This window comes from Pararge aegeria, chromosome 17 (genome assembly GCF_905163445.1).
Source record: "Pararge aegeria chromosome 17, ilParAegt1.1, whole genome shotgun sequence".
NCBI lineage: Eukaryota > Metazoa > Arthropoda > Insecta > Lepidoptera > Nymphalidae > Pararge > Pararge aegeria.
In genome coordinates this window covers 9573840-9600822 of record NC_053196.1, presented here as the reverse complement: position 1 = coordinate 9600822, position 26983 = coordinate 9573840, and the positions used below count along the sequence as shown (strand labels likewise).

At 34.6% G+C, this 26983-nt stretch overlaps 2 protein-coding genes and 1 long non-coding RNA gene across 3 annotated transcripts; 1 reads left to right on the top strand and 2 right to left on the bottom strand.

Moving 5' to 3' along the window:
• Positions 1 to 4: 4 nt before the first annotated feature.
• Positions 5 to 15888, top strand: LOC120630949 (dyslexia-associated protein KIAA0319). Its single transcript, XM_039900317.1, has 14 exons — positions 5 to 444; positions 984 to 1214; positions 1629 to 2158; positions 2454 to 2574; positions 3175 to 3404; positions 3897 to 4119; positions 5244 to 5401; positions 5886 to 6026; positions 8265 to 8505; positions 10185 to 10375; positions 10900 to 11190; positions 11969 to 12176; positions 13133 to 13300; positions 14004 to 15888. Exons 1-14 carry the CDS (start codon positions 291 to 293, stop codon positions 14162 to 14164), a joined length of 3048 nt encoding a protein of 1015 aa, XP_039756251.1. The 5' UTR covers positions 5 to 290; the 3' UTR covers positions 14165 to 15888.
• Positions 15889 to 18102: 2214 nt separating this feature from the next.
• Positions 18103 to 21159, bottom strand: LOC120631111 (androgen-induced gene 1 protein-like). The gene is made up of 3 exons (XM_039900551.1): positions 21015 to 21159; positions 20720 to 20916; positions 18103 to 19955 (listed from the first exon to the last, which is right to left on the bottom strand). Exons 2-3 carry the CDS (start codon positions 20864 to 20866, stop codon positions 19398 to 19400), a joined length of 705 nt encoding a protein of 234 aa, XP_039756485.1. The 5' UTR covers positions 20867 to 20916; positions 21015 to 21159; the 3' UTR covers positions 18103 to 19397.
• Positions 21160 to 22235: 1076 nt separating this feature from the next.
• LOC120631274 lies at positions 22236 to 24652 on the bottom strand. Its single transcript, XR_005659050.1, has 2 exons — positions 24363 to 24652; positions 22236 to 22670 (listed from the first exon to the last, which is right to left on the bottom strand). It is a non-coding gene; the product is annotated as an uncharacterized LOC120631274 (long non-coding RNA).
• Between the last annotated feature and the right edge of the window lie 2331 nt (positions 24653 to 26983).

The window sequence follows — 26983 nt, the reverse complement described above, 5'->3', positions numbered from 1 at the left end:
CTGAATTATTCTGACATCGTGCTGACATCTGACAGCTTTGAGCTTAGAGCAAAGTAAATTATATACTTTGTATTTGACAGGTTCCGCAATACGTCGCACAATGAATAATTATTTATTTATTTTTAAATAAATATTCAAGTTTTATTACTTTATCTCTACACCCACGTTGCTTTTTCGGATTCAATGTCCTTTATTTCCTCTGGGCAAGATAATTTTCCGTTTATTATGATAAAAGTACTACAGCAGTGAATCTACTGGTTGTATTTTGATTAAAGTTATTTGGTGTTATAATGATTAACAGTGCATTAAAACTTTGCGCATTGTCGCTTATAGTGACTGTAGATGAAACATTATCTCTATACAATAAACCTTGGAATGAAAAATATGAAAATAACAAGTGTCCTAAACTTTATCCGAAAAATTTCGATAACCATATGCCAGTAGGTAAGTACTTTTTCGTGTTTGGAAATTGTAATCCTTCAAAGCTGTACTAATTCTCTAATTTAAGAGTTCTATTTAATGTATCGACCACTGGCAAATAAAACTAAACTGTCTTTTTGTAATAATACATTTTATTCTTTTAATCTGTATTTTACCCAAACAAATACTAAAACTAATTTTCATATCCCTTTACCTTACAAATAAAACCAATCAATATTTACGAAGTTTCTACTTGAATACAAAACATTTTGAGTATATATTCTGGTATTCCTCCTTTAAAATCCTTAAAACATTAATCTATAACTATCTATAAATTATTACTTTATAATAATAGATGTCCATATCAACCAATAGATGTCTACTGCTCGACATGGGTCTTTGTTGGGGAGTTCCAAATTTCATGGTTTTGTTTGCTTGTGTCCAGGTAATAGAACCTGCTGTTGCGCATTTTATTTCTTTAGTAACCTCATACAACCAGGGGGTATCTAGTGTATCTATATCTTTAATACATATTTTATTAAAATTGTGTTATTACCATTCAGGCAATCTAACTGCGGGTAACTATACAGAAAAGACAGATCTAAAAGGTTTAAGACAATGTGTAATGGCTTGCTGCCTTGCTGAGGCTTGCAACATAGTGTTCATCGTAGAATCTAGATGTTTCCATGTTGAGTGTGTGGCTGATGAACTGTGTCTTCCACTGCCAAGAGTTGGGGGCAGGAAATGGGACACCCATGTATCAATGATCCTTGTTAAACCTGTCTTACCAAATGGTGAGTTGTATTGTTCTTGTAATATTTTGGTTAGTATGCTAAGCACGCAATTTGTTTGTATCACAAAAACTTCTTTATAAATCATATTTAGGTATTTGTTAATATAGCAGTGTTAAAAAGAATCAAAAATTGCCTTCATCTATGAATCAATATGGCAAACTAGTTTAACTATGTAAAAGCAGGCTTAAATTATAACTTTTTACTTATGTTCCTTATTTAATATGTTGTTTTCACATTTTCAAATAATTATTGGTGGATATTGTTTATAAAAAAAATTGTATATCAGCTAAAGATGTAAATCTGACTATTAAAGTTACCCACAATTAATCTGAAGAAATATAGCATTTGTTTTATATTACCTGTGTTACATAAGGAATGTGGTCATTAAATAAATATGAAATATTATCATTGCAGAAAACTGGTCAGACATTTTAGATCAGTCCAACTTTAGAGAGGTAAACAATAACTATTCACCAGAGGAGGAACCAATTTATTCATATTCCAATCGGCGTAATGAAATGCAAGATGATGAAGATACAAATTTTTTGACACATTTTATCAATAACTTACCAAATATGGAAGAGGATGAGCAACAAAACTTTGATAAATATACTGATAGTACAGACAATGAAATGATGCTAGCTTCTAGGTTTTTAGAAAAAATTTCATGCGAAGTGGGAGCCGATGATTGCCCATACAATGCTGAGTGTATACCCTTAGGCCTTAAGATGCGTAATGGTATTTGCAAGTGCGTTCTCGGAACTGTAGAGAATTCTCAGGGTGCCTGTATTTCGCCTCATAGGACATTTTCCAAAAGTGACGCAGGATCCATTGGGTCAATGAAAAAGAGTGGCTCTTTAATATCTGAAATGAAATCTGACAATCTGAAGACAGACAAGCCAGCACCTCATCAGAATTTGACAGTCTCTATATTATCTAAAGAGGTAAAATAATAGTTATAAAAAAAACTAGCTGTTTATTACAGTTTTTTACAAATCCTGTGGAAACCATTTGTTTTCCTGGGTAAAAAGTAGCCTACTCTGCATCCTTTTAACTTTTAAATATCAAGTCGATTAGTGGATTAGCTATAGCGTAAAGTACAGACTATTGAACAAACATACTTTCACTCTTTAATATTAATTATATGTAGTACTATACAGACTTCATGCCATTCACAATTCATTTCAATGATATTACAATACAGTAAAAATATTCATAGTACTTATCTTTAATTTGCAGGTGCAACTTCCAGAAAATGAAGTTACTTTAGCTGCATATACTATTCCTGATGAAAAATCAACTATGAGTCATTATAACTATGTATGGACGCTTGTCGACCAACCCAAAGGAGGTTTTACAGGTAACAGTTCTTGTCACTAAACAAGAAAGGCGAGCTTAGTGGGTATGAATTTGGTCGCCCATTTGGTGAATCAATTCCGATCCCCGGCGTCGCCCTTCTAACTTTTTGGAGTATCGTCCAAATCGTCGATATAATCAATTATATATTAGTTGCTTTAATGGTTAAGGAAAACATTGTGAAGTCAGCGTAATCCACGAACCCCTTCTTCTGAGAGGCAACCTGTACCTTGTAGTGAGGTACAGGTTTCCTCTAAGAAGAAGGTTTTTGGTTTAAGATTGAATAATATTGATGAGGCAGACACAATTTTTATTTCACTCTCCTTAGCAATGATGATTATGATTTCTAACAAATGATGATTTCTAACAAATGAAAAGATATGGTAATGATATATTGTAGGAGTGATTCTGGTGTAATGTGTCAAAAGAATAGTTTTTACACTGTATACACATATTGCAATGCAAATAAGCCCTATTAGAATTAGCAACTGTGCTGACACTAATTTGTTTAGCATGAATATTTATTATTTAAGAATTTTGCTTTGGAATATTTTAACATTATTTTAGAAATAATATGTTTAAAACACATCTAAAATCTTTTCAGGCAACATGATCCAAAACGATGGAACGGTGACCTTGAAAGATCTTACAGAAGGTCAATATAGGTTCAAAGTGACAGTAAACAGTACAAACTCTTACGGCGAAGGTTTTGCTAACGTGACAGTTCTTCCTCCGAAACGCGTCAATACCCCACCAATGGTTGTTATCACTCCGCAATCGCAAACTGTGAAGCTGCCGAATTCTGGAGCTGTTTTAGACGGCAGTGCCAGTAAGGTAATCTAGATACTGTGTAACTAAGTACGCCTTGATATTCACAAAGTAAACGTAAAGTTACAAAAAAATTTAAAAGTTTAATCATTTTATGATAGAGAAACTCTTTATGATTAAAATTATATCGCCATCTTACCATCTTTAATAAAAAAAAACCGGAAACGCGCATTTATTTAAAAAAAAAAGGACAAAAATGTTACGGGCATCCTTTGTTTTTCTGTTTTTGTGTTGTTTTCATTGTTGAAGCGGTAAAAGATATACATGATCTGTGAAAATTTCATCTGTCTTACTGTCGCGGTTCATGAGATACAGTCTGGTGACTGACGGAGTGACAGACTGACGTACAGCGGACTCTTAGTAATAGGAACCCGTTTAACCCCGACCGGCGAAGTTTAACCCTAGCTTGGCAATAAAGAGAGGTCTGCCATCTGAATTGTAAACGATTATAAATCATTATTTTTGTTAATTAAGTGCAAAATGTTCATTGTTGTCTAGGATGATGATGCAATAATATCCTGGCATTGGGAACTGACCGCGGGACCGATCGGCTACCAACCACCTTTACAAGACGGGTCCACGTTAGTATTGAAAGATCTCAAGCAGCCGGGCAACTATACCTTCAAACTGACTGTCGAGGACTCGGATCATGTGAAAAACTCTACATCAGCCAACATAACCGTGTTGAACCACACTGACTATCCTCCAGAAGCCAATGCAGGTGAAGATAATGCACCTTTTTCTTAGATCAATTTTAGGACAACCAGAATAAGTATCTAATATAAAAATAACTTATTTGTGAGGTTTATTTTTGTTTGTTAATATTAATTTCTGTACAACAAAGACCTCATTGCCGGTATTCAACAAAATTCATTAATTGTTGTTAGAATTAACAGGGCTTGAACATTGGTTTAGTTCGGTGTTACACCTTGGAGAACAAAATAAAACGGTTTCGTTTGTATAAAAAGTTCGTTTGATATTTGAGAATGGTATAAGGGAACGAGATCTATTAACCGTTAATGAGCGGTTTCCTTTCGTGATCGTTGACTGGGTTGATTGACCACTCGAGTTCGACCTCGCACTCAGCAAGGTGAATGGAGGCAGGAGATGGCGTACGGGCATGCTCTATTTTTAAGTTACTAGGACCCCGTTCAAGATACCGTGTGAAGATCTGTTTGATATATCGATTTAACGAAACCTTAATGACTTTACGGGTTATAACGTATAAAATATCGGTAATTTCGATTGCCAACTTTAGTTATAAATACTCTACCTTCTGATCCCTATATTAGATATTATAAATAACAGTAATAAAACATAAAAAATTAAAAAAAAAAAAAAAGGAATGTGTCATCTCTTGTTTAAAACGTGTCTCATTGGACCTTTGAAAAAGTAGATCGAAACTGCAACGTTTCCTACTAAATGACGCTACAGTCGCTATAAGCAGCTGCTGTTAACGGCATATACTAATTTCGGCATCGACGCTAGGAGAGCCGTAACTTAATTGGAGAAAGCGCTCAGGCCGCGATTGCCAGAGAGTCGCAGGTTCAAATCCTGTGTAGATAAAAACACTAATAAAATTTATAAATATTATGATAACTTTTTTTTTATAGTAGTAATTGTCGGACCAAGCAGATGCCCGCCGTTCCACAAAACGAAGTTTTATAAGCATTCGTTCACTGTCAAAGCTACTGAATTGTGGAATGCACTCCCATTGAACATAAGACAGTCGAAGTCATTGGGCATATTTAAAAATGCAATAAGCACTACTATTACTGGTGCTCGTTAATCATGTATGCTTGATTCTAATAGTACATGTGATACATAAATAATTTTGCTTTCTAGGCCAAGATGTTATAATATATTTACCAAACAATAACTTAACCCTGAACGGGAGTTTGTCAACGGACGACCATGAAATTACCTCTTGGGAATGGACGAAATCTACTGAGGACGAAAACAAAGCTGTGGACATGCAAAACACTCATTCTCCTTACTTGCAGGTAATTTCATTACTTGACCAGATGTTTTTACAGGTTCGAATTTTGCTTTTACCTTTTTTTAGTTAACACGTTTTGAGGGGAACTGAAGGCCTCGGCCCCAAATCTTTTAATACAGTTTGTTTTGTTTGTAAAACTTGATTGCACACATATTTAATTAATATTACAGCAAAATAAACATAATAACAGCAAAAAAAACTTAACATAAATATTTTGGTTGCAAAGGCGGTCTTTATCGCCAAAGCGTTCTCTCCCAGACAACATTTGGCGAGAGGAAATCCGAATGAACTGGTGTGGCAATTCACAACTCATAAACTACTTACTATTAGATAATATTAATTATACTACATATAGCTATATACAGTTACTTATGGGACGGTAATGAGTTGATAATTGCTCAATAAACTTTTTCATTTCATTTCTTTTTCATAATGATAATGATGAAAATGAAAAAACTTTGTTACTTTAAAGATTCATTTTGTTCCAGTTATCCAACTTATCGGAGGGCGTGTACACGTTTGTGCTGAAGGTGACGGACTCGTCGGGGCAGACGTCCACAGCGGACGTGCACGTGTTCGTCAAACCGCCCACCAACACACCTCCCGTCGCTGACGCCGGCCCTGACGCGGTAACTATCAACAAAAACTGCCAAGCTATTAACAATATCTCCTTTTAAGGAGAGCCAGTTTCTTACCGGCTTCGTCTCAATAGTCAGTATTCTGAACCATTGATAGAATCACGAAAAACAACTAAATTTGTAGAAGAAACACTTTATTACACACAAATCTTCTAATACATATTACACAGAATATAAAAAAAAAACAAATGTAGGCATGCAAATGCGGCCTTATTTCTGCAAGCGATCTCTTACTGGCATCCTTTGTCTGAATGAACCTGTGTTAAAAGAGCTGAATAGTGCACTTGACTATTTAAAGAGGCATGTTAGGTTAGAAAGTTAGTTTCTATTGTAAAATGAGAGTATTTGTACTTTTATTCTTTGCACACACTGTAAGTTGAATGTACCTAACAAATATTTTTTTCGTTATTGTAATCACTATGATATAAATGTACCGGAAATGAAATGTAGCACAGTAGAATAATCAAATATGTTTGATTTGATCAGTTTTAAAGGTTTCAAGTAAAATTATAATATCCATTTGTTTGAGTATTTTGAATAGTTACGTGCTTTGCATACGATATAACTCCCGCTATATTGTTACCTCTGCTAACTGCTTAATATTTTATACAATGAAAACATGTACATAAAAACCGAAATTTTACATCACCAGTTCTAGGAGTACATTATTTACTGTCTCCGAGACATATCTGTTAAACAGAAACACTGCCATTGTTTTTGCTGAAAGATATCAGCTACAGCCAAAATAAAATCAAGTGACTCCTGTCACTTTATTAGGTACGAGTCGCGTAGTTTAGGTACTATGCGCGTTTCGGTCTTTTATCTTCAATAGGGTTGTTACAAGTAAAAACTTAATGTTTTGAAGTAGTTTGTATGGAAAAATGATCTCTTCTTCTGATTTATAATTTATACAATGTGTTTTCTTATGAAATATACTTATGCACTCTTTGACGAGATTAAGTAATTCGGTTACAATTTGTATGATATAGTTAAAATAAAAATATTTCATAGGTGAAAATTAGGCGTTGTGCGTTGTTATAAATTAGGTGGTGATTAACAGCATGAACTTAGCAATCCTAGGTGGAGGGTTTGCAAATATTAATAATTCTTTGTAAATTGTGTATTATTGTAAAATTGCAATGTGCTGTATGTCTTGAATAAAAACAGCAATTAATTTCCATCCCCACTGCTTACATAACTTGTGAATAAGTTATTTGTGCATGTAAAATATATTAAGTCCCAATATGCTTGAGATAATTCTGTTCGCCACATATCTCCATACTAAACTAAAAGGGTTGTGAACATACAGAACACGACTAATATTGAAGCACCAGAAACCACTCCAATTTAAAAGTGTTTCTCGAACAGGCGTTAAATCAATTCATTCATTTAGTATTCGACAGTAATTATTTTCATGTTCTAAACGTTCGCAATAAAATGTGAAAAATGGGAAAAGTTTGTGAGCTAGCATCATACCGCAAGACGTGCTTGGGGCGTTTTTTCTCTTTTTAGAAACAATGCACTACTTACAATAATGGTTGAATGAGGATTCTGTACGTTCTTAATTCAGTGGTTTGTACCCAATATAAAAGGGTAATACGACGGCCGATTGGCGCAGTTTGCAGTGACCCTGCTTTCTGAGTTCAAGGCCGTGGGTTCGATTCCTACACCTGGAAAATGTTTTGTGCGATGAGCATGAATGTTTTTCAGTGTCTGGGTGTTTATATGTATATTATAAGTATTTATGTATATTATTCATAAAAATATTCATCAGTCATCTTAGTACCCATAACACAAGCTACGCTTACTTTGGGGCTAGATGGCAAAGTGAGCGTTGAAAAAAAAAATTATTACGTAGGTAGGTATCTTATTCGATTCGATTCAATTCGAATACGTTTTAAGTGAGTACAAATGAGAGAAGCATAACACTACTTTTATAGATAGGTAAATTTATGTCTCTTTCTGTTTTAGAACTTTATATTTATGGATCAATTGACATTCCATTGTCAAATGAAAATCCTCTTTCTACAAGGTAATTTTGAAAGGGGGACATTATTAGAGATGTTAAAGTGTTGCTGATGTGGAGGGTAAAGGAATGATAGTAATTAACGTTTATTTCAGTTTCCATAAAAAAAATCAGTTTGCCTTGTTTGAGAATATAAATATATATTATCACATATCATATGAACAGCATGCGGGTTACGTGACGGTGTCTATGTATATTTCCAGTTCATATCACTCCCACAAACTTGGATCCCCCTGAACGGTTCGGCGTCGCATGACGATCACAGGATCGTAGCGTACACGTGGCGGTGCCTCTCGGGGCCCACTAACTCAAACATTATCAACTTTAACGAGTCTACAGCGAACGCGACCTTCCTAACCAAGGGGCAATACGTGTTTTCGCTCACGGTGCTCGATGATAACGGGAATACGGCTACAGATAATGTAACCATCACTGTAACTCAGAGTAAGTGTATATAAACGAATTCAGAGGGAAGAAGGATCGAGCTTACAAATACGAGTTAATTTTTCCTACCCGAATTATTTATGAACAGTAAAAAAATTATCGAAATAAATCGGTTTTAATTTGGTGCACTATGAAAATGCCTATGGCAAACGTGAGTGACGCGATCCAAGGATGTGTCTATTACAGTTCCGCTCACATTGACAAAAATAATCGAATATGCATCTACTTACTGCATTCAATGATTTAAAATATCATTGGATAGAAGCAGGCGTCTTACTTTGCGGAAATCCATGATATATTATGAAATTTAAGCTTAATTTGCTATAGTCCGCGAAAAGCAGGAGAATCTGTAGAATGTACAATGAATAATTGTTAACAATTGTTAAAGTCAACATCTCCTGAAGATGCTCCGGTTTCGGAGCGAAACGTCTGTAGAGGGTACATTGCCGAAGATTGTTTGGTGTGGCGTATAAGGATTTTCGCGGACTATAGCAAATTAAGCTTAATTTTCATAATAATTAAAATATAATAATTATAATTCTTTGAATATCAATAACATTCGAACATTAATTATTATGAAATGAAATTGCCGCATTATTAAATAATTAGATGCGGTGTTGTAACGGTAGATGGGAATACAGTTGTCACTAACAGTTACTTTGCCCGCGGATGTCGTACGAGACGACTTGCATCTACTTGCATCAACGACCAGTTTCCTTCCATTGGGAGAGGCATTTAGTCCAGCAGTGACCTCTTATAGGCCACTAATTAACATGTCATATTAAAATTCAGATTCATCTTAACATGTATTTCTTGATAGTTAATTATGTAAAAATATCAATGTATTTTGTTCTATCTTAAAGTCCATACTTTCACGATATGACTTACTGTCCTTCTTTCCTCTTGATTAAACTCTGTTAATACTAATTTTGTGTTATCATTAAATCTTATGCATGCATTAACGTATCTTATTCTAACCATGTGCGATATGAATTGATTTAATAAGAATATGTACATATTTTGTGTGTGCATATTAAATTGTAGAATATTTAACAAATTCTTAGGTAATTAAAGAATAAGTTAAACCTCAGAATGCGTGGTAATACGTATAAAGCATTTGTGATGGATACCATAGATATAGGCAGAAAAATAAAAATTGGTGTAAAATTAGCTTCGATTTATTTATTTTTTCCTCTTTTTGAGGCTATTAGAAATAGCAAGAAAATATTTAGGAATACTCTGCGATTTCCGCGAGAAATATTTTTCAGAGAAACAACAAGCAACCACACTGAGATTCTTGTTACATTGAAATATCGTAGTTTTCTATATTTTGTTATCAAATTAATTTTGTGACAGTTTAAACTTTCAACGAAATAGATAAATATTATGTCATCTATTAGTAATCTGTAAAAGTTATGCGGTGTTTTGACACACTTAAACTGACAGCATTTTTCAATGTCAAGAGAACAATGTCAGAGTGTCAAAAAATACAGTTTAACTATTCGTTACGTCAAGAGCGTGAGAACACACAGCATAGCTATTTCGACGTTATGTCAAGAACGTGAAAAAACAGAGCATTTCGACGTTACGCCAAGTTTATTTAATAAGTGTTATAAAGTGATAAATATCAAGTATTGCAACATATTACTGTTTTTAAAAAATACCTTTCAATGTAACAGACAAAAACAGCCCACCGAAAGCTGATGGAGGCGGTGATCAAGTCCTAAACCTTCCGTTACCGGTTCTTATCTTAAATGGTTCGAAATCGTCTGATGACTTCCGGATTGTGTCGTGGAAATGGACGCGGTCGGGTTCCGGTTTGGCAGCGGGGACCGTTATATTGCACTCTGATACACAACCTGTGCTAATGGTAAATATACATATTTCTTATTAGTTTTATATTAATATAGTCAGAACTTTCGGCATATAAATAGAAGGTCCCGTGTATCTCAGGCAGGACCAATATGGAAAATTAATTTCTTAATTTTCTCTAGTCTGACCTGGTGGATAGACAATGCAATTTGTTTTCACTAAGCTCATAGCAAAAATAGATCTGATTTATACTATTTTGTAATAAACCACCCATGATCTCTCAACGGCTTTCAAGGTTTGATTTTTAATTAATGGTCGATTACAGTTGGCAAAGGGAATTCCATTGCTTAAAATTTACTCAATATAAATTATGCACCCTCAGAAACATACTCGTGAACATTTTTTTGAACATTTTAATCAAAATAAGAAAACAAAATATGTTTAAAGATTCTCAAATTTGTCAAGGAACACTTTTGAAAAGAACCAAATAAATTGTAGTTTCTGGGAGTGTACAAAAGCTAAAAACTCAACTATACCTTACTAAGTCTGGTCAGTTTTTTATGCTTAAATAATTTTTTACAGCTAACAAATATAGAAGCCGGTCGGTACGTATTCGAGCTAACAGTAACAGACGATCAAGGTGAATCGGATCGCGACACTGTCAGTGTTCAAGTTAAACCTGATCCTTTAGAGATGAAACTTCTGGAGATGACCCTCAACATCCCAATATCTACTTTCACGAAGGGACAGCTAGATTCTCTGGTCCAAAAAATGAATTTGCTCCTGAAGGACGGTATCTCGGTGAACGTGACTGAAATAAATGGTGAAGTTGATTCTGGAAATACTCTTATAATCTTCTTTTTATCTGAGAAAGTGAGTTTATTTTAATTGTTTCAAGTTTTAGTTTTAGTTTTGAGATTTATATCGTCATTCCCACGACTCTCGAAATGAGAAGGCTTTAACTGTTGTGTTTAGCCACCATTCTGGCTATAACTTTGGAACGTTATGAGAAATTCTCAAGCAAGCAGGATTCCTCACTATTTGTTTTATCACCATTAAAGCAAATTATAATTATATACTTTGATGCACACAACTCCGAGAGGTGATTGGGTGGATTGCACTTGGTTCCCGAACGGGTATATTATGAAAATTAAGCTTAATTTTGTATAGTTAAAGTTTGACATAACAATTATTCATTGTAAAGACATCTCCTGAGGATGCTCCGGTTACGGAGTGTAACGTGCGTAGAGGGTACATTGCCGAAGATCTGTTTGGTGTGGAGTATAAGGAAGAAATTATAAATTACACCATACAGATTCTCCTGCTTTTCGCGGACTATAGCAAATTGAGCTTAATTTTGATAATATACCATGGATTTCCGCAAAGTACCGCCTGCTTCTATCCGACATGCCGAAACGAAGGCTATCTCCATAACAACAGATATCCATGCAATTTAGAAATTTTGGGCAATTTTGCATTGATAACATTGAAAACCGATAGACAAAGTCTACGAACACCTGGCTGGAAAAAATGCTTCTACACGGAAAAATATAGGTGGGGAAGTAAAGATACAGTAGGTGAACCTGGCTTCGGGTAGAACTAAAATCGATATATAAAAGATTTAACTAAAATGATTTAATCGTAACTTTAGGGAGTACCCGTGGAAGGCATCGAGGCGCTTACTCAGTGTCGGGCGGCTGCTATTAGCGCGGGAGCACGCCGAGTACGCTCCCTGCGGTGTCTCAGCACGTGCTCCGGACGGGGCGTGTGCGAGCAAGCGACGCGCACGTGCCGCTGCGACGCATTCTGGATGCAAAGTCTTTTCACGCAGTTTCAGCAAGACGCGCAACCTGATTGCGGTGAGTCATTTTATCCATCGTTACGAACGCCTATCAGCTGTATTTCGTTTTCACATTTTGTTCACGCCCTTACAAACGTGCACTTACCACGGATTACACAAAAAAATAAGGCTGCGCAAGTTTTTCAGCAATTATATTTTCGCTGTTTTTTTTTAAACCTCTATAAGATACTCCTTGATTGCAATCTCAAGTGTGTTAAGATGCTGTCTGAGATGAAGGACTAATTGCACGCATACCAGACGTACGCGCGCTCGCACGCATGTACGCATAGAGGCAGTTCAGCAAATGTGTATATCGATGACGGTCGATCCTGCAACACATCGACATCGCTCTTCGATTATCGCAGCTTGTCATTTATCTCAAAAGCAGAGCGTACCTGTTATCACTTACGTCATGCGGCGGTCTCCAAGTTACTGAACTAGAACTGGTGACACAATAATCAACATCGCAGTATCGAAGTTTTCACACATAACCGCCATATAAAAAACTTCAAAGATATTATCTTATATTAGTTGGATCTCGTCGAAGCACGTGCTCAAGCGCAACACCAGCTCGGGGAGAAGATATTCCTATTGTTTCAGTCGCGCGCATCACCATAGCTCCCGTACACGTCGTATGGCAATTATATTAAAACCGTACCCCTTATTAATTTCTACGCGGCATCGTATAAGAGCAAATCTCTTTCTTCTCTTTATAATATTAGTATTGATATAATCTCACTAGCTTTTGCCCGTGTTTTTAGTTCCGTTTTAATTATAAATTCCGTGGGAATCCTTTGTTTTTCTGTAATAAAACGCCTCCGTCGGCCGGAACTTCCCCGTCGTTTCAACTAACTCTACGCTAAAAATCAAGTTGATGGGCTCCTTACGACAAACAACCAAATACATTTTCTCATTTATAATATTAGTAACGATCCCAAAAGTCCCATTAACTGACGGTGAAGTGTTTTCAATCAGACTGGTCAGTGGTGTACGCGAGCGTTTGTGGCGTGGCGGCGCTGGGTGCGTTGTGCGGGGCGGGATACGCGTGCGCACGCGCAATGCGCCGTATGTGCGCGCCACGACGTCCGCGCACCAGACCCAACTACCGGCTGCTGCCGCTCGCAGACCACGAGGAGAAACCATGTGAGTACTAGAAGCTTCGATTAATAATATGCAAGGTGTACTGTCTGTCAGAACGTTTCTGCGACTAAGATCTCATATATATGTATATGTATTTATATATACCTCTCTTCTTGGTTTTACGCCGTTTGGTTGCCTTTGTGTTAAATTTTTATTTAAAATTTTTCTGTATGTTTATGTGGTGTACAATAAAAGTGTGTTTATTCATTCATTCATCTCACCAAGGAACAGGGGCGTGCTCTTCATACATTCACAAAACCACTTAGCTAACATACATTTGTAGTTCTCTACTGCGGAGATTTTTTTCCATTTTTTTGGCCATATTTCTGCTTTATGGTCCTAAATTGGTCAGAAGCCGTTTGCACGCCACTTTCCTCAAATTGGGAATCTACTTTCGGTAAATTGCGTATAAAAATTGCGTAAACAGAGCGATTTGAGCCTGCATCTCTCCAGCGATCCCGGCCTAAGTGCTTTGACAATAAATTGCCATACAGCCGCAATTGCCGGAGATCAATTATGTATTTGAAATTTCATCCAAATATAAGTAAAACAGAAGAATATAAAACTATTTTCAATGTCAGAAAAACCAATCAGACGGTCGCAATTTCTTAATTTTAATACATCCCATATTTTTAAACCACATCATAAAGATGATCGTTATATAGTTTGACTCGTAACATAAACATGATCGTATTTCGTTTTCCAGTCACGAGCAAAGACCTATCCGAAACCGACACAGATTCGGACGTTTTATACGAGACCAAAAACAAAATGACCTCGTTCGGTACTCGAGGTATGAACGGCGAGCTGCAAAGCAACGGCTGGAAGAATGGACACACAAAAACGTCGAGGAAAATTAAGACGTAGCTCCGACGTGTCGTGGACTACCTCCACGCTAAAGCCTCGACTATCATGGTGTGATATAATCGGTGTCGTTACTAGGGCCGGAAGTTACGTTCCTTTACAAGCAAACTACAAATCAAGCTTAATTTGCTAACGATACATTGTCGATACGAAAAGAATACATAACGACACATTTTCGCTCCTGCGCTTATCCTTAGATGTTCGAGAAATGTCCTCATTGTTGCTAAGATTTGTTGCATTTTTTCTTAGGTTTATAATAAACTAAAAAGTAGCTTTTTTAGGTATGTCATGCTTGTCGCAAATAAGCGAAATTTTGTAATATAAACAATCTTTTCACAGCATTGATAATGAATTACAAGACCTGGTACCTAAAGGTACGTCATTAACTCATCACATTCATTGCTTAGCGGGGTTTTCATGTTATACTGAACAGGATTCTCTAAGTCAGTATAAAATTCCTCGATGTGCTTGGGATTACAATCCACACTAATGACTTAAAAGTACGCTAAATCTTTTTTAATACCTTTCTGTAGAGCAAGCATTTTTTTTTAAATCCATGTGACCCTAGATTTGGCACCTAATGATAATAAATATGACAAACCGAGAGTGCGTGGACAATTTTGAGGAGATGTTTGATTTTTCTTTTAAATATGAAAAACATAGATCCCGGTGTAGCCAACTTTTACAAATGCAGTTTCTGTTTATAATTGCCCACCAGCTCTTGGAAACATTATAGTTATTACTGTTATAAATAAATGAGGAATAATACAGTCGTATTTAATATTGTAACAATGTATTTATTGAATGCGGATCTGTACTTTATGAATATATATATATAGACGTACTTAAACTATATAGCTATAAAATGTCTATGAAATGTTACGATTTCATTTCGATACGATACGATTTCACATAAGAATTGCGATGCTTTTTGGTTCATTTTTGTATATTATTAAAAGACGAAAGCGAATCCATTCTTTTGGAGTAATACAGCCTATTTGCCTAATACAGCTTTAGGTCTTTCGCACTGCTTAATGTAAACAAATTACTAAAGTTTGATTCAATCACTCACACGCATGCAATTGTAAGAAATTGTCCATTACACAGGTTAAACGTCTCGGTCTTTTGACCTGACGCAACGTACACCTAAAAACTTACCGGAATTTGCCGTTATAAAAATTTAAAAAAATATTAAAACTTTGTATTTCGCAACTGCGGTTACACTAAGGCCGAGATAAGCTAATAGTCATTGCTTAGCGTGAGTCGAAAATAGTTATAACTCGGAAAATAACTACTTTCACTTAACTAAGCATAGACTCTAAGAATTACTTATGTACATATAGGTTAATTTATCTTCGTTGCTTTATTAATGTATGCAAGCGCACATTTTGTCAGGCCTTTTTTACATTCCTGCTTTATAAATTTAATAGGTAATAAAATTGACAAACACCAATATATCGATGTGATGCGTATACATAATTGACTATCGATTTCGATGAAATACTACAAATAAAGCCAGTATTAATTTTATCTCATAAATAATAATTTACTTGCATAATATAAGTAGGTATTTAGATTAAAATATTTTGGCACCTCCAATATTTCGCATGGTAGCGAAAATTACGTTCATTGATTTGTTATAAGCACGAAAGCAAGTTGAAATATAAAGTTATTTTAATAAACACACAATTTATAAAAAAAATGAGAGAAAAGTGCTTTTGCTATAATATAAGATTACTAATATATATTTGAAATTAAGATTATTTTATATTTTTATTACGTATTTAATAATTAATTATTATAAGGATAAAAATAATGTATTGAGTTAACTTTAATTCAAGTGTATAATTCATTTAGAAAAAGATCAAATGAATGCCAAGAGCACAATACAGACAGAGAATTTCAAAGCAGATAATAATGTAACGTGTTATATTGTAAAGGGCTAAAAGGCTAAACGTTACAACCACAGTTCTCTTTTAATGCGTAGTCATAAAAGATCATAAGGCTATTAAAAATTCGGTCCTTGAAAAAAGATATTATATTTCAAAGAAAAGGTGTCCAAAGAATTATTACGTCCTTTTCTTTGAAATCAATTTCAATTTCATACCCTTTATCAGATGACTGATATAGGGTTTAAAATGGAATTTGATGCTTCTTTGATAGTTAGGTGGCTTATCTACGTTTATTGCAATAAAGTCTTCAACAACTCAATTTTTAGGGGATCATCAGCTAAATACACCTGATCTAGTTCACTTCATATAATGTCAAAAAATTGAAACTAAGTCCAAATTCATTTTATGTAGGCTACATGCATTTATATAGCTTTATGTCGTGTCATGTAAAAAGAGCGCTGACGGTAGGCAGCGGAGTCTTCTATCCCCGCCTGGTGCAATTTTAACAGCTATATCTAAAGTTCAACTAAACCATTATGGAGATTTGGCTGCAAAGATAATAGAAGTAAATACTTAAGTAAGTTACTAATAAAATAAATTTTACATTAATTAATTATTGTAACTTGTTTCGTTAAAACTGAATAAACACAGAAAAGTCAAATTTCGGCCACGTGTTATTTTGATAGTTTATAGGTAGGTATTGCAGTCCATGGTTGTAGATAAATTGAAAATAAACATCGTTAGGCTTTCATCAAAAGTTCGGGTGACGTTTAACTTCCGAGAAAGCTCTATTTCCAAATTTATACAAAAGATTTGAAGGAGTGCTCTTCGCCTATATATTAATAACATTGGCTCTGGACTGTAAATTTGGACCGTCACGCTTAATTGTGATTAATACGAGTGTAGGGTTAGTAACGATTAAAATAGATAAGTGCCCTGATTCGACTGTCAGCGCTCTAATTACCTGACATGATCTATACCAGATTTGATAGTACATAAGTATTAAGTGTTATATACTTAGAAGTAGATTAGCATAATTGTACCCTTTAAAAAGACATTTATTCTAGTCGTAATTATAGTGATATACTGTAACAAAATATTCCCGATTTTATATTTTATATAGTGTGAATTTAAGGCATAATCTAGATTCTAGAATTTAATTATAAACGGATTTATGTTCAATAAAATCTGAAACTTTTCTATACTGTTTTTTAATTCCGTACCCCATTCTTCAAATTCTGATTCAAATTTCATTCCAGGATTGTGGTAGCAATATATTTTACTAATTTAAAATCTACGTTAAGTTGTATTGGGAATATTATAATATATAATAATAATATAGTATAATATTTGGCATTTTTAACCCAGACCTCATCAGAATCAATTACCTATATGATGTTGTAGGCAGTGCTTTTGTGCTGGTATGGAGTCGCGTCACTTATATAAGATATAACTCGATTTATATAACAGTTATTTCAAGAGAGCTTTTAATATATCCAGCAATACTGGGAGAAATAAAACATTTCAGTAAAAAATGATATTTTTATTGGAATAATACATTCTAATTCAAAATGACTGCATACTACTATAAGATTAAAGCAAAGTGACATCATAATTATTATCCACAAATAGATAACTATTGAATATGTACAAATTACATATTTTGAAAAAACCAAAAATATATAAGGCAACATCATGACTGGAATGGTGGACAGCTTTAATAACTTTAATTATATAATGAGATTAACATTTCAACTATCTCCTAATTACGTATTTTATTGTTTTTTTGAAACAAAATTACGTATTTAACTTTTACAAACCCTTCGTAAAGATTTGGAAACAAGTGCGAACAAAATCTCATGAAACCTACTTCACAATAAGCTCTACAAATTTTTATTATTCAAATTGACAACAATAAAATTATCTACATAAAAAAGCTTCACACAAGAACATTTTATTCATTATTGGAGAGCTCTTTTTTTTTGACAATAATATTGTAACCACAGAATTAAGAAAATACTAAAACTGTGTATAACATCACTAATATTGAAGCATCAACAACCACTGCACTTTAGAAATGTTTCTCGAACAGGTGGTTAGCCAGTTCATTCCATTTAGGAGTTGACGGTAATTTTTTTATCTCTAAAGTTTTAAAGGTTTACCATAAAATGCGGAGAATAGGAAAAGTTTGTGAGCTAGCAACATTCTAGGTCTGTAGTGAGACTGGTTCGAGGCGTGTTCGCTGTTTTTGGACACAATTCACTACATGCAATACTGACTGAATGAAAGTTCTGTATGTTTTTAATTTGTGATTGTGACTTTATTATAACACACATAAAAATGCATCACAAAATTTACTAAAAATTAAATTAAAGACAAGTAATTATATTGTTTTTTTATAGAGGTGAGTAAGGATTATCACAACAGTTAAATAGAAATAACATTAACTACATAACTTTTTATTTAGGAATGAATTGTTATTTACATATGTACCCCATTCAACATGATTTTTAAATGTCCTAGCATAACCATATTCCCCCCCCATCTCTAATCAAGAATTGGTGTGCACAAACAAAAAGCGATAATAAAGAATAATTATTATCCTAATAATAAAGTAGCACTATCAGAATGTTATAATTATTATTATTAAAACACTGGGATAATTATCACATATTTAGTACATATGACATTTCCAATTTAGCTTGAGCATGATTCTGCAATAAAAATGGATCATTTCATAAAGATAAATCTGTTGTAAAATTATTATTAAAAGAAAAAAATCACAATATTATTGTAGAATTTTAAAAAGTTGCTATTATTTTACGCAGATACAAAACTAAAATGGCCAGACTCAACATGTGATAAACAATTTCTAGTAAAAAATTAAAGTTTTATGAATTGATGTAACTATCTTATCTGTGCATAATTTTTTTTATATTATTTTATGCTAAGCAATAACTTATCAGGCCCCAATTAATTTATCTTATCTATATTATTTTAATCCACATAATATTCCATTTGAATAACCTTATAAACAATAGATTGAGATAAATTAATTTAAATTGATTCAGCATTTTGTGAACGTCAATCACTTATAAATATTTAAAGCAAGTTAATCTAGCTTTTACTATTTTAAAAACTTTTATTACTTGGAATTTTCTTAATCTTTACATTTTCATTAAATATCTAAAGCCTCACATATTAATCTGAATTATCAACCACACATACACCAATTTTCTATCACCTTAGTAAATAACTTCCACACCAAATAAATAAAATTATAAAAAAATTATGATAAACATAACATTAAAGTAATCATAGGCAATCAACCAATCATCAACCTTTTACTTAGCTTTTTTCTTTTCTGATTTAACAGTATATTCTACCTCTTTAGCCCATATTGACTGATTCAGGGACTCTCCCAATGTATATAAACCACAAACAAATCCAAGACTAAATAAGTAAAAGAATATTCTTAAAGGCCAGTTCAGTACAGACAGAATAGGGTATACCCAACTTCCTGTTTTAAAATATATAAAATGAATCCATATGACATAAAATAACATGAATGTAGTCAGTATTGATAGACCAAATTTTCTTTTAGGATACATTCTAAATGAGGTTGCGAGTTCAACTATAGTAAAAACTACAATATTAGAATGCATCACATGATTCAACCATGTAGGGAAGTATGCATCCATCATCTTAGGCAAAATGAGCTCTCTATCAACTGCATATATGCCCCAGAATGTCACACCCACAAACATAGCCAAGGGAAATGCAAGGGCACTGAATAACACATCTTTTGTTCTTCTTACAAGTGGCTTATTTGATGGTGATGATTCATTTGTACCAGCCAGGTCATTGATCACAGCTACTGTGAAGTATACAGTTTGCAGCATCTGAAATGAAATAGCTTTATTAAGATCGAGTGGGAGACAGGCCCAAATTGCAAAAGGCAACTCTTTAATGTTACATAATAGACAAATATATTTAAAAGCCTATAAATCTGCCTAAAGTATGAGGTCTATCTTTTTAAAAGTAATTTCATTAAAAGTAATCACCTTATAGCACTGATAACATTTAATTATTTCTGTGAACTGGACAAGTCGCCTAGTGTATTTTTTCCCGATTCTTAACACCAGCATTTTAGTACTTACTATTAGTAATTGAACATAATCCATACAGATATTATAAATGTGAAGGTGTGTATTTTTTATCTACTACCCAAGTTCTGTTTAACCACTGCAGAAATCTTGATAAAATGAGGCAAAAAGAAGCTTGCACGCTAGAAGTATATATTGGATCCTTCTTATCCTGAGTACGTACAACGGACGGTCCCAGACCAACCAAGTGCGGAAAAGGCCCAGGAACAGAAGAAGAAGATCCTGAGAAAATAACGGATTCCTCAAGAATTTTCAACTTGAATTTTTTGGCTATTCAGTTAAATGGCTAAAGAGGTCTTAAAGAAATTAAGCAAAAGACAAATGACTTTTGAGCAAAGGCACCAAGATAGGTATTCTACCTAAAACCAAACAATACTGTATTTTTAGCAGTAGTAAGTGAATAAGTGAGTAGGACTTTCTAGTGGGAGAAACCACAGGCACAGCTAATATATTTTAAAATTTCATTGCAAAAGTTAATTAAGGATGTGATAATTACTTACCGCGTTCAAGTAAGTTAAGTATTTAAACTTTCCACCAAATGTAGTTACAGTCGTCGACGTACTCGGAATTTGCACGTATGTATAGTCGTAATAGCAACCATAGGAAAATTGTATGGCTCCAAGCAAGTGAAACAAAACCCTCAACATTGTGATACTTTAAATTTCTATTTTAATTTATCTTTAAACAATCTGGATTTCTGCAAAAATAAAATGAAGGTTTTAGCGACAATGCCATAATCACTGTTTAAAAAACCTACAGCTTTGAAAAAAAAAGTTATTAAATAAATCTGCTCACCTAGTTCTTTTCACTTATCTGCACTGCAAATTTCAGATAATTATCATTTTACCAGGCCTTTCACTTTCTTTTTTAGTGAATTTTACTATTCACCTTTGAGTGATTTGACTTTTGTGGTGGTTTTGGAGACTTACATTGACGTAAAATCGACTTTGACACTATTTTTTTAAAGGAACGCAGTTTTTGTACCTCTAATGCCAATGAGGAGACGCACACTATTAGTACACGCAAATATCCAAATAATATATGTGAGTTGAAGCGCGGGAAACTTCGAATTTGGCGGACGTGGTTTTTAGATTTTAATTTTTAATTATTGAAAAAAGTGGATCAGATAAGGAATTTAGTGTTTAAGAGTATTTAGTAAATTGTTTCTAGATATTTGTTTTATTATTTTGTGTTATTATTAGTGTATGTATTAATTATTGAGAGTTGGTAAGTTTTTTTTTCTTTATATGGGGGTCGATCCCCCGGACGACCCCGGAGGTCCGGGGCCTGGCCCTGGACCCCCTGTAGGATATAACATAGTCATTGATGATTCGTCAATGGACACTGAGGATGGCTTTGTTCCTGCTTCACAACGTAAACGCACGAAACCGCGAAAAAGGTGTCGTCATTGCAACTGTAAAAAACGAAAGAGTAAGGATGGAAAATTGTATGCCCAAGCATGTCAGTGCGAAGACTCTGACGGAAAAATTATTCCAATTGTTTTAGATGATATTAAAGATAACAAAAATATGTTACCTCCTAAAAGCCATGCACCACCGGTCAATACTGGTGCCAACATGACTCAACCCACTGCCTCGGGTCTCTCACAACCACTACCTAGAAAGTGTGTTAGCACAGATTCCGGCCCTTTCACTGTCCACATACAAAGAGTCACCTCATCCCCAAATGATCCAATTACTTTGCATCCAATACAGTTTGGCAAAGATTTGAAAAAATATAAAATAAATAATATTGTTAATGGCAGTTTAAAACGCATAGGCAAAAATAGATTGTCCATGGCTTTTTCCAATTATGAGGATGCCAACTTGTTTACAGAGAGCTCATTGATAGTGGGCCTCTCTTACAAAGTTTTCATTCCTAGCTTTACTGTTACACGAGTGGGTATAGTGAAAGGTGTGCCCCAAGACTGGACGGAAGAAGATATCCAGGAAAATATCAATGTTCCTATAGGATGTGGTAAAATCTTAAAGGTAAGACGTATTAAAAGAAAAAATGTTACTGATGGTACAGCTTCATTTTCAAATACAAACATGGTTGTATTGACGTTTGATGGTCAAATTTTACCAAAAAGGGTTTACATGTGTTATACAGCACTCCCTGTTGAATTATATATTTTCCCAACCATCCAGTGCTACAATTGTTGCAAATTTGGCCACACTAAAATTCAATGCAGATCCAAGCCCCGTTGCTTTAAATGTGGGGATGAACACCCCTCAGACACTTGTGCCGTTGTCTCTGATAATGCTCGTTGTCTTCATTGCACAGGTCGCCACTTTACGACTAGTAAGTTGTGTCCAGAATTTTCTAGACAGCAGAAAATCAAAATTTCAATGGCCCAGAGCTGCATATCATATGCAGAGGCGGCTAAAGTCCATCCCCCTTCTACATCAAAGTCTTATGCTGATGTAGCTGCTACCTCTCCTCCACAATCTGAAAATGAAAATCATCCTTCATCAAACTTCAATTCATATGTACCATCAGCACCAAACAGTTCTCATAAAAAAACTGTGTTTGTTCAACGTCGTGTACCTCCAAAACAAACTGGAGGATATGACCGTTCCATGCATCAATCGATTGACAGTGATTACAATAATCCTAATTCTCAGATGCCTGATGGTTATGTCTTAAAACAGAGATCATCAAATACAATCCCACAACAATCCATTGCAGAATTAATTTTGGAACTTATAAAATTATTCTCTAATTCTAGTTTAAATAACACTTCTAATACTATCTCTTCACCGTCCAACGTCGCAAATTCTTTATTGACAGCTCTAAACCAAATCTTTAATTATGGACCACAAAATCCTTCAGTGGAACTGTAGGAGTGCCATAAGCAAAAAAACTGATATTCTTTACTTGCTAAATAAATATAAGCCTATGGCTATGTGTCTCTCTGAGACATGGTTAAAACCAGATTTCTCTTTCAGGATCTCTGGTTTTGTTACTGTGAGAAATGATAGGCTTGATGGATATGGTGGAGTGGCCATACTCATTGCCAAAGCTTTCTCCTATAAAATTTTTTCACTCCCTCCCCTCAGTGATGGCATTAATGCCATTGCTGTGATTGTAAATAAAATTTGTATTATTTCTGTTTATATTCCTCACCCTTCTTATTCCTTATATAATGAGTTTAGTCATTTACTTACTACTTTACCTAGTCCATTTTTAGTACTTGGGGATTTCAATAGTCAAAATCAGTCATGGGGTAGTACTAGTTCTAATTATTATGGTGAATTGATGGCAGATATTTTAGACTCTCAAAATATATGTATTTTGAACAATGGCACTCCAACTCGACGTACTGGTCCTGGTGAATGCCTTAGTGCTCCTGACCTATCTCTTTGCTCTCCAAGTATGGCCTCTCTGATATCCTGGAGTGTACTTGATCATTCTTATGGCAGTGATCACTTACCACTTGTTCTTACTTTACCTATCTCTTGCCCTCCTTCTAACCTACAATACAGTTCTAAATTAAAACATAAGCTGCCAGATGACTGGACTACATTTAAACATTATGTTGATTCAAAAATATCTAGCCTTCCTACGGTTAAAGGTGGTAATGAAACAATATGTGCAGATGCATTTAGTAAAATTCTTATTGATGCTGCTAACACTGTATTCCCACAACGAGGTAATAGACAAGGTAAAATTCCATTTCCCCCTTGGTGGGATCATGAATGCACAATTGCCATTAAGCAACGGAAAGAGGCTGAGAAAAAATATTGTTCCATGATGTCTACGGATAATTTTGAAAATTATTCTCAAACAGTTTCTACAACTCGTAAGCTCCTCAAAAAGAAGAAATTTGAGGGTTGGAAACGATTTTGCGAGTCCATAAGTCCTGATATTTGTCCATCGGTAGTTTGGAGAAATATTAGAAGGTTTAAATCAGCTTTCTATGAATCTCCATCTGGTGCATTACCTATTGAGCTAGCCGACCAATTTATGGATAAGTTGGCTCCTCCATCAGTTCCTGACTTTAATAATGTCCAGTGTTGTACTTTTTCCTCTAAAGCTTGTAGTTATACAGACCTCAATGCTCCCTTTTCTTTGTCTGAACTAGAAGGGGTTTTATCTTATGTAAAAGATTCATCCCCAGGCGAAGACGGCATTACTTACTCTTTCTTAATAAACAGCAGTGTCGCTTCCTTGAACTACTATTTGAGTATTATTAATGCCATTGTGTTGTCTGGTAATATTCCTTCTTCTTGGAAAACCCAAGCTATAATTCCCATATTAAAACCAAACAAACCAGCCTCTGATGTTTCTTCTCTTCGCCCAATAGCCCTATCCTCTGTTCTTGCTAAAATAGCTGAGCATCTTGTTAAAAACAGGTTAGAATTTTTCATTGAAAATAATAATATTTTGACAGCTAATCAGCTGGGATTCAGAAAAGGCCGTAGTACCACAGACAATATTAGTATTTTGGTTTCGGATATTCGGCTAGCTTTCTCGAGTAATGAGTCGGTTCTTGCGGCCTTTCTTGATATCAGCTCAGCGTATGATAATGTGCTGATCTCAGTTATGCATAGAAAACTTCATGACCTCCATGTACCACAATTATTAATTACATTTATTATCAATATGCTTTCGGGGAGGTGTATTTAATTAGACCTACATAACGGTACTCAACTTTCAAGGCTGGCATGGAGAGGTTTACCCCAGGGGTCCGTCCTCAGTCCATTACTGTATAATATTTATACATATGATTTAGAAAAATCATTAAACTCTGATGTAAATATTTTGCAATATGCTGATGATCTACTCTTATACAAATCGGATAAGTGTATTGAAAATTCTAGTAACTGTTTAACTACAACTCTTAAAAAGCTAAATTACTGGTTAGATGTCCACGGACTGGAATTGTCTGTTAATAAAAGCACTGTTGTTCTATTTTCTAGACGGAGAATCTATCCCGATTTCAACGTCCTTTATAGGGATACTATCCCTGTAAATTCTGAAGCGAAATTCTTGGGCGTTATTTTAGACTCCAGACTTACTGGAGTTCCTCACTGTAACTATATTGTAGCTAAGTGTGAAAAAAACTTAAATATGATCAGGTGTCTAACCGGTGTCTGGTGGGGTGCTCATTCTTTTTCCTTGCGTCTTATTTATAATGCCCTTATTCGTAGCTTATTAGATTACGCCACTTTTATTCTAGAGCCCTGTAGTGCCGTTGCTCTTAGGAAATTAGATAGCGTGCAGGCAAAAGCGCTAAGGAGCATCCTTGGTGCTATGAAATCTACTCCTATCAATGCTATGCAAATAGAGTGCGTTGAACCCCCTCTATGTTTAAGACGACAATTTCTAGCTGATAGGTATCTATTTAAAGCTATGCAATTTTCACAGCATCCTTTACGTGATAAACTTCAACTCCTCTTAGAATTTATAGATACTTGTTCGTACTGGTCCCATAAATCTGCCCCGTGTCTTATCAAAAGCTATCGAATGTTTTGCTCCATACAAGCGCCGATCTATAGTACATATTGCTATCCTACTTTTTATTCTAAATATAATGCATTAATAATCTCTCCGGATGTTAGAATTAATCCAGGTATTCCAAGAAACCAGTTGGAAGCTCCTCAATATGTAAACATATTAAAAGAAAATAAATTTTCTGATTTTCATTATATGTATAGTGATGCTTCTAAGCATTCACCGGATGGCCCGGTTGGAGTTGGAGTTTTTCATGTTCAATATAATATTGTCCAGAAAATAAAACTTCCACCGGAATCATCAGTATTTACTGGAGAATGCTTTGGTTTGTTAAAATCTGTTGAATATATTCTTCTTGCCAAACTTAAGGAATCTATCATATTTACCGACTCTATGAGTGCTCTGCAAGCTTTATCTAGATTCCCATTTAAGTATGCCCAGATAAGCCATGTTATTTTAAAAATTAGAAACCTCCTGCTTACTTGTAATGAAAAAGGCTATACAGTGGTGTTTTCCTGGGTACCAGGTCACACTGGAATTTTTGGAAATGAACGTGCTGACCAGCTTGCCAATGAGGCTATATCATGCGGAGATATTGCCGACTATTGTAACTATGCCTATGATTTATGTGCACTGCCAAAACATTCCCTTCAGGAATCTTGGAAAATGGCTTGGTCGATTTCTAGCCAGTCAAAGGGTAAATCTTTCGCTAGGATTCAAAACTCTATTCCGTCAAAGCCATGGTTCTCGGGTTTAAAGTTGAGCAGGAGAGTGACATGTATCTTGACGCGTATGCGTTTGGGCCACGTTTGTTCTCCTGTGCAACTGGCGAAATTTGGAATTGTGGATAGTGATTTGTGCGAATGTGGTGAGGTGGGGGACCTGAACCACATATTCTTATCATGCTCAAAATATAACCGGGATTCATTTTACCAGGGTCTTATTAAGTTAAACATCCCACTTCCTACTTCCGTTGGCATCCTCTTGTCCATTAATGAACCATGTATATATAAACTTTTTTCCTCATTTATCCTATTGTATGATATTAAGTTGTAAATAAGTAGCTAGTTTAAATATTCCATATTATTAAATTATATTATTATTAAATCCATATTATTATACTTTTTAATCCTTTCCTGATCCTATTAATTCTTTTCGAAATTCCGTTTCCTTTTTATAAAAAACTTAGTTTTTTTTTTCAATGTAAAAAGTTTCCTCGTTTTTAAAAAAAAAAAAAATGTATAAATAAGAAAAACACTTGACCACAGAATAAGCAATTGACTATGGTTCAATCGCTCAGCGCG

Coding starts and splice junctions, on each gene's coding strand:
- LOC120630949 (XM_039900317.1), top strand. CDS start 291: ATGATTAACAGTGCATTAAAACTTTGCGCATTGTCGCTTATAGTGACT. Junction 2,159..2,453: donor TCTCTATATTATCTAAAGAG/GTAAAATAATAG, acceptor TTTAATTTGCAG/GTGCAACTTCCAGAAAATGA. Junction 8,506..10,184: donor AACCATCACTGTAACTCAGA/GTAAGTGTATAT, acceptor TCAATGTAACAG/ACAAAAACAGCCCACCGAAA.
- LOC120631111 (XM_039900551.1), bottom strand. CDS start 20,866: ATGTTGAGGGTTTTGTTTCACTTGCTTGGAGCCATACAATTTTCCTAT. Junction 19,956..20,719: donor ACTTAACTTACTTGAACGCG/GTAAGTAATTAT, acceptor ATTTCATTTCAG/ATGCTGCAAACTGTATACTT.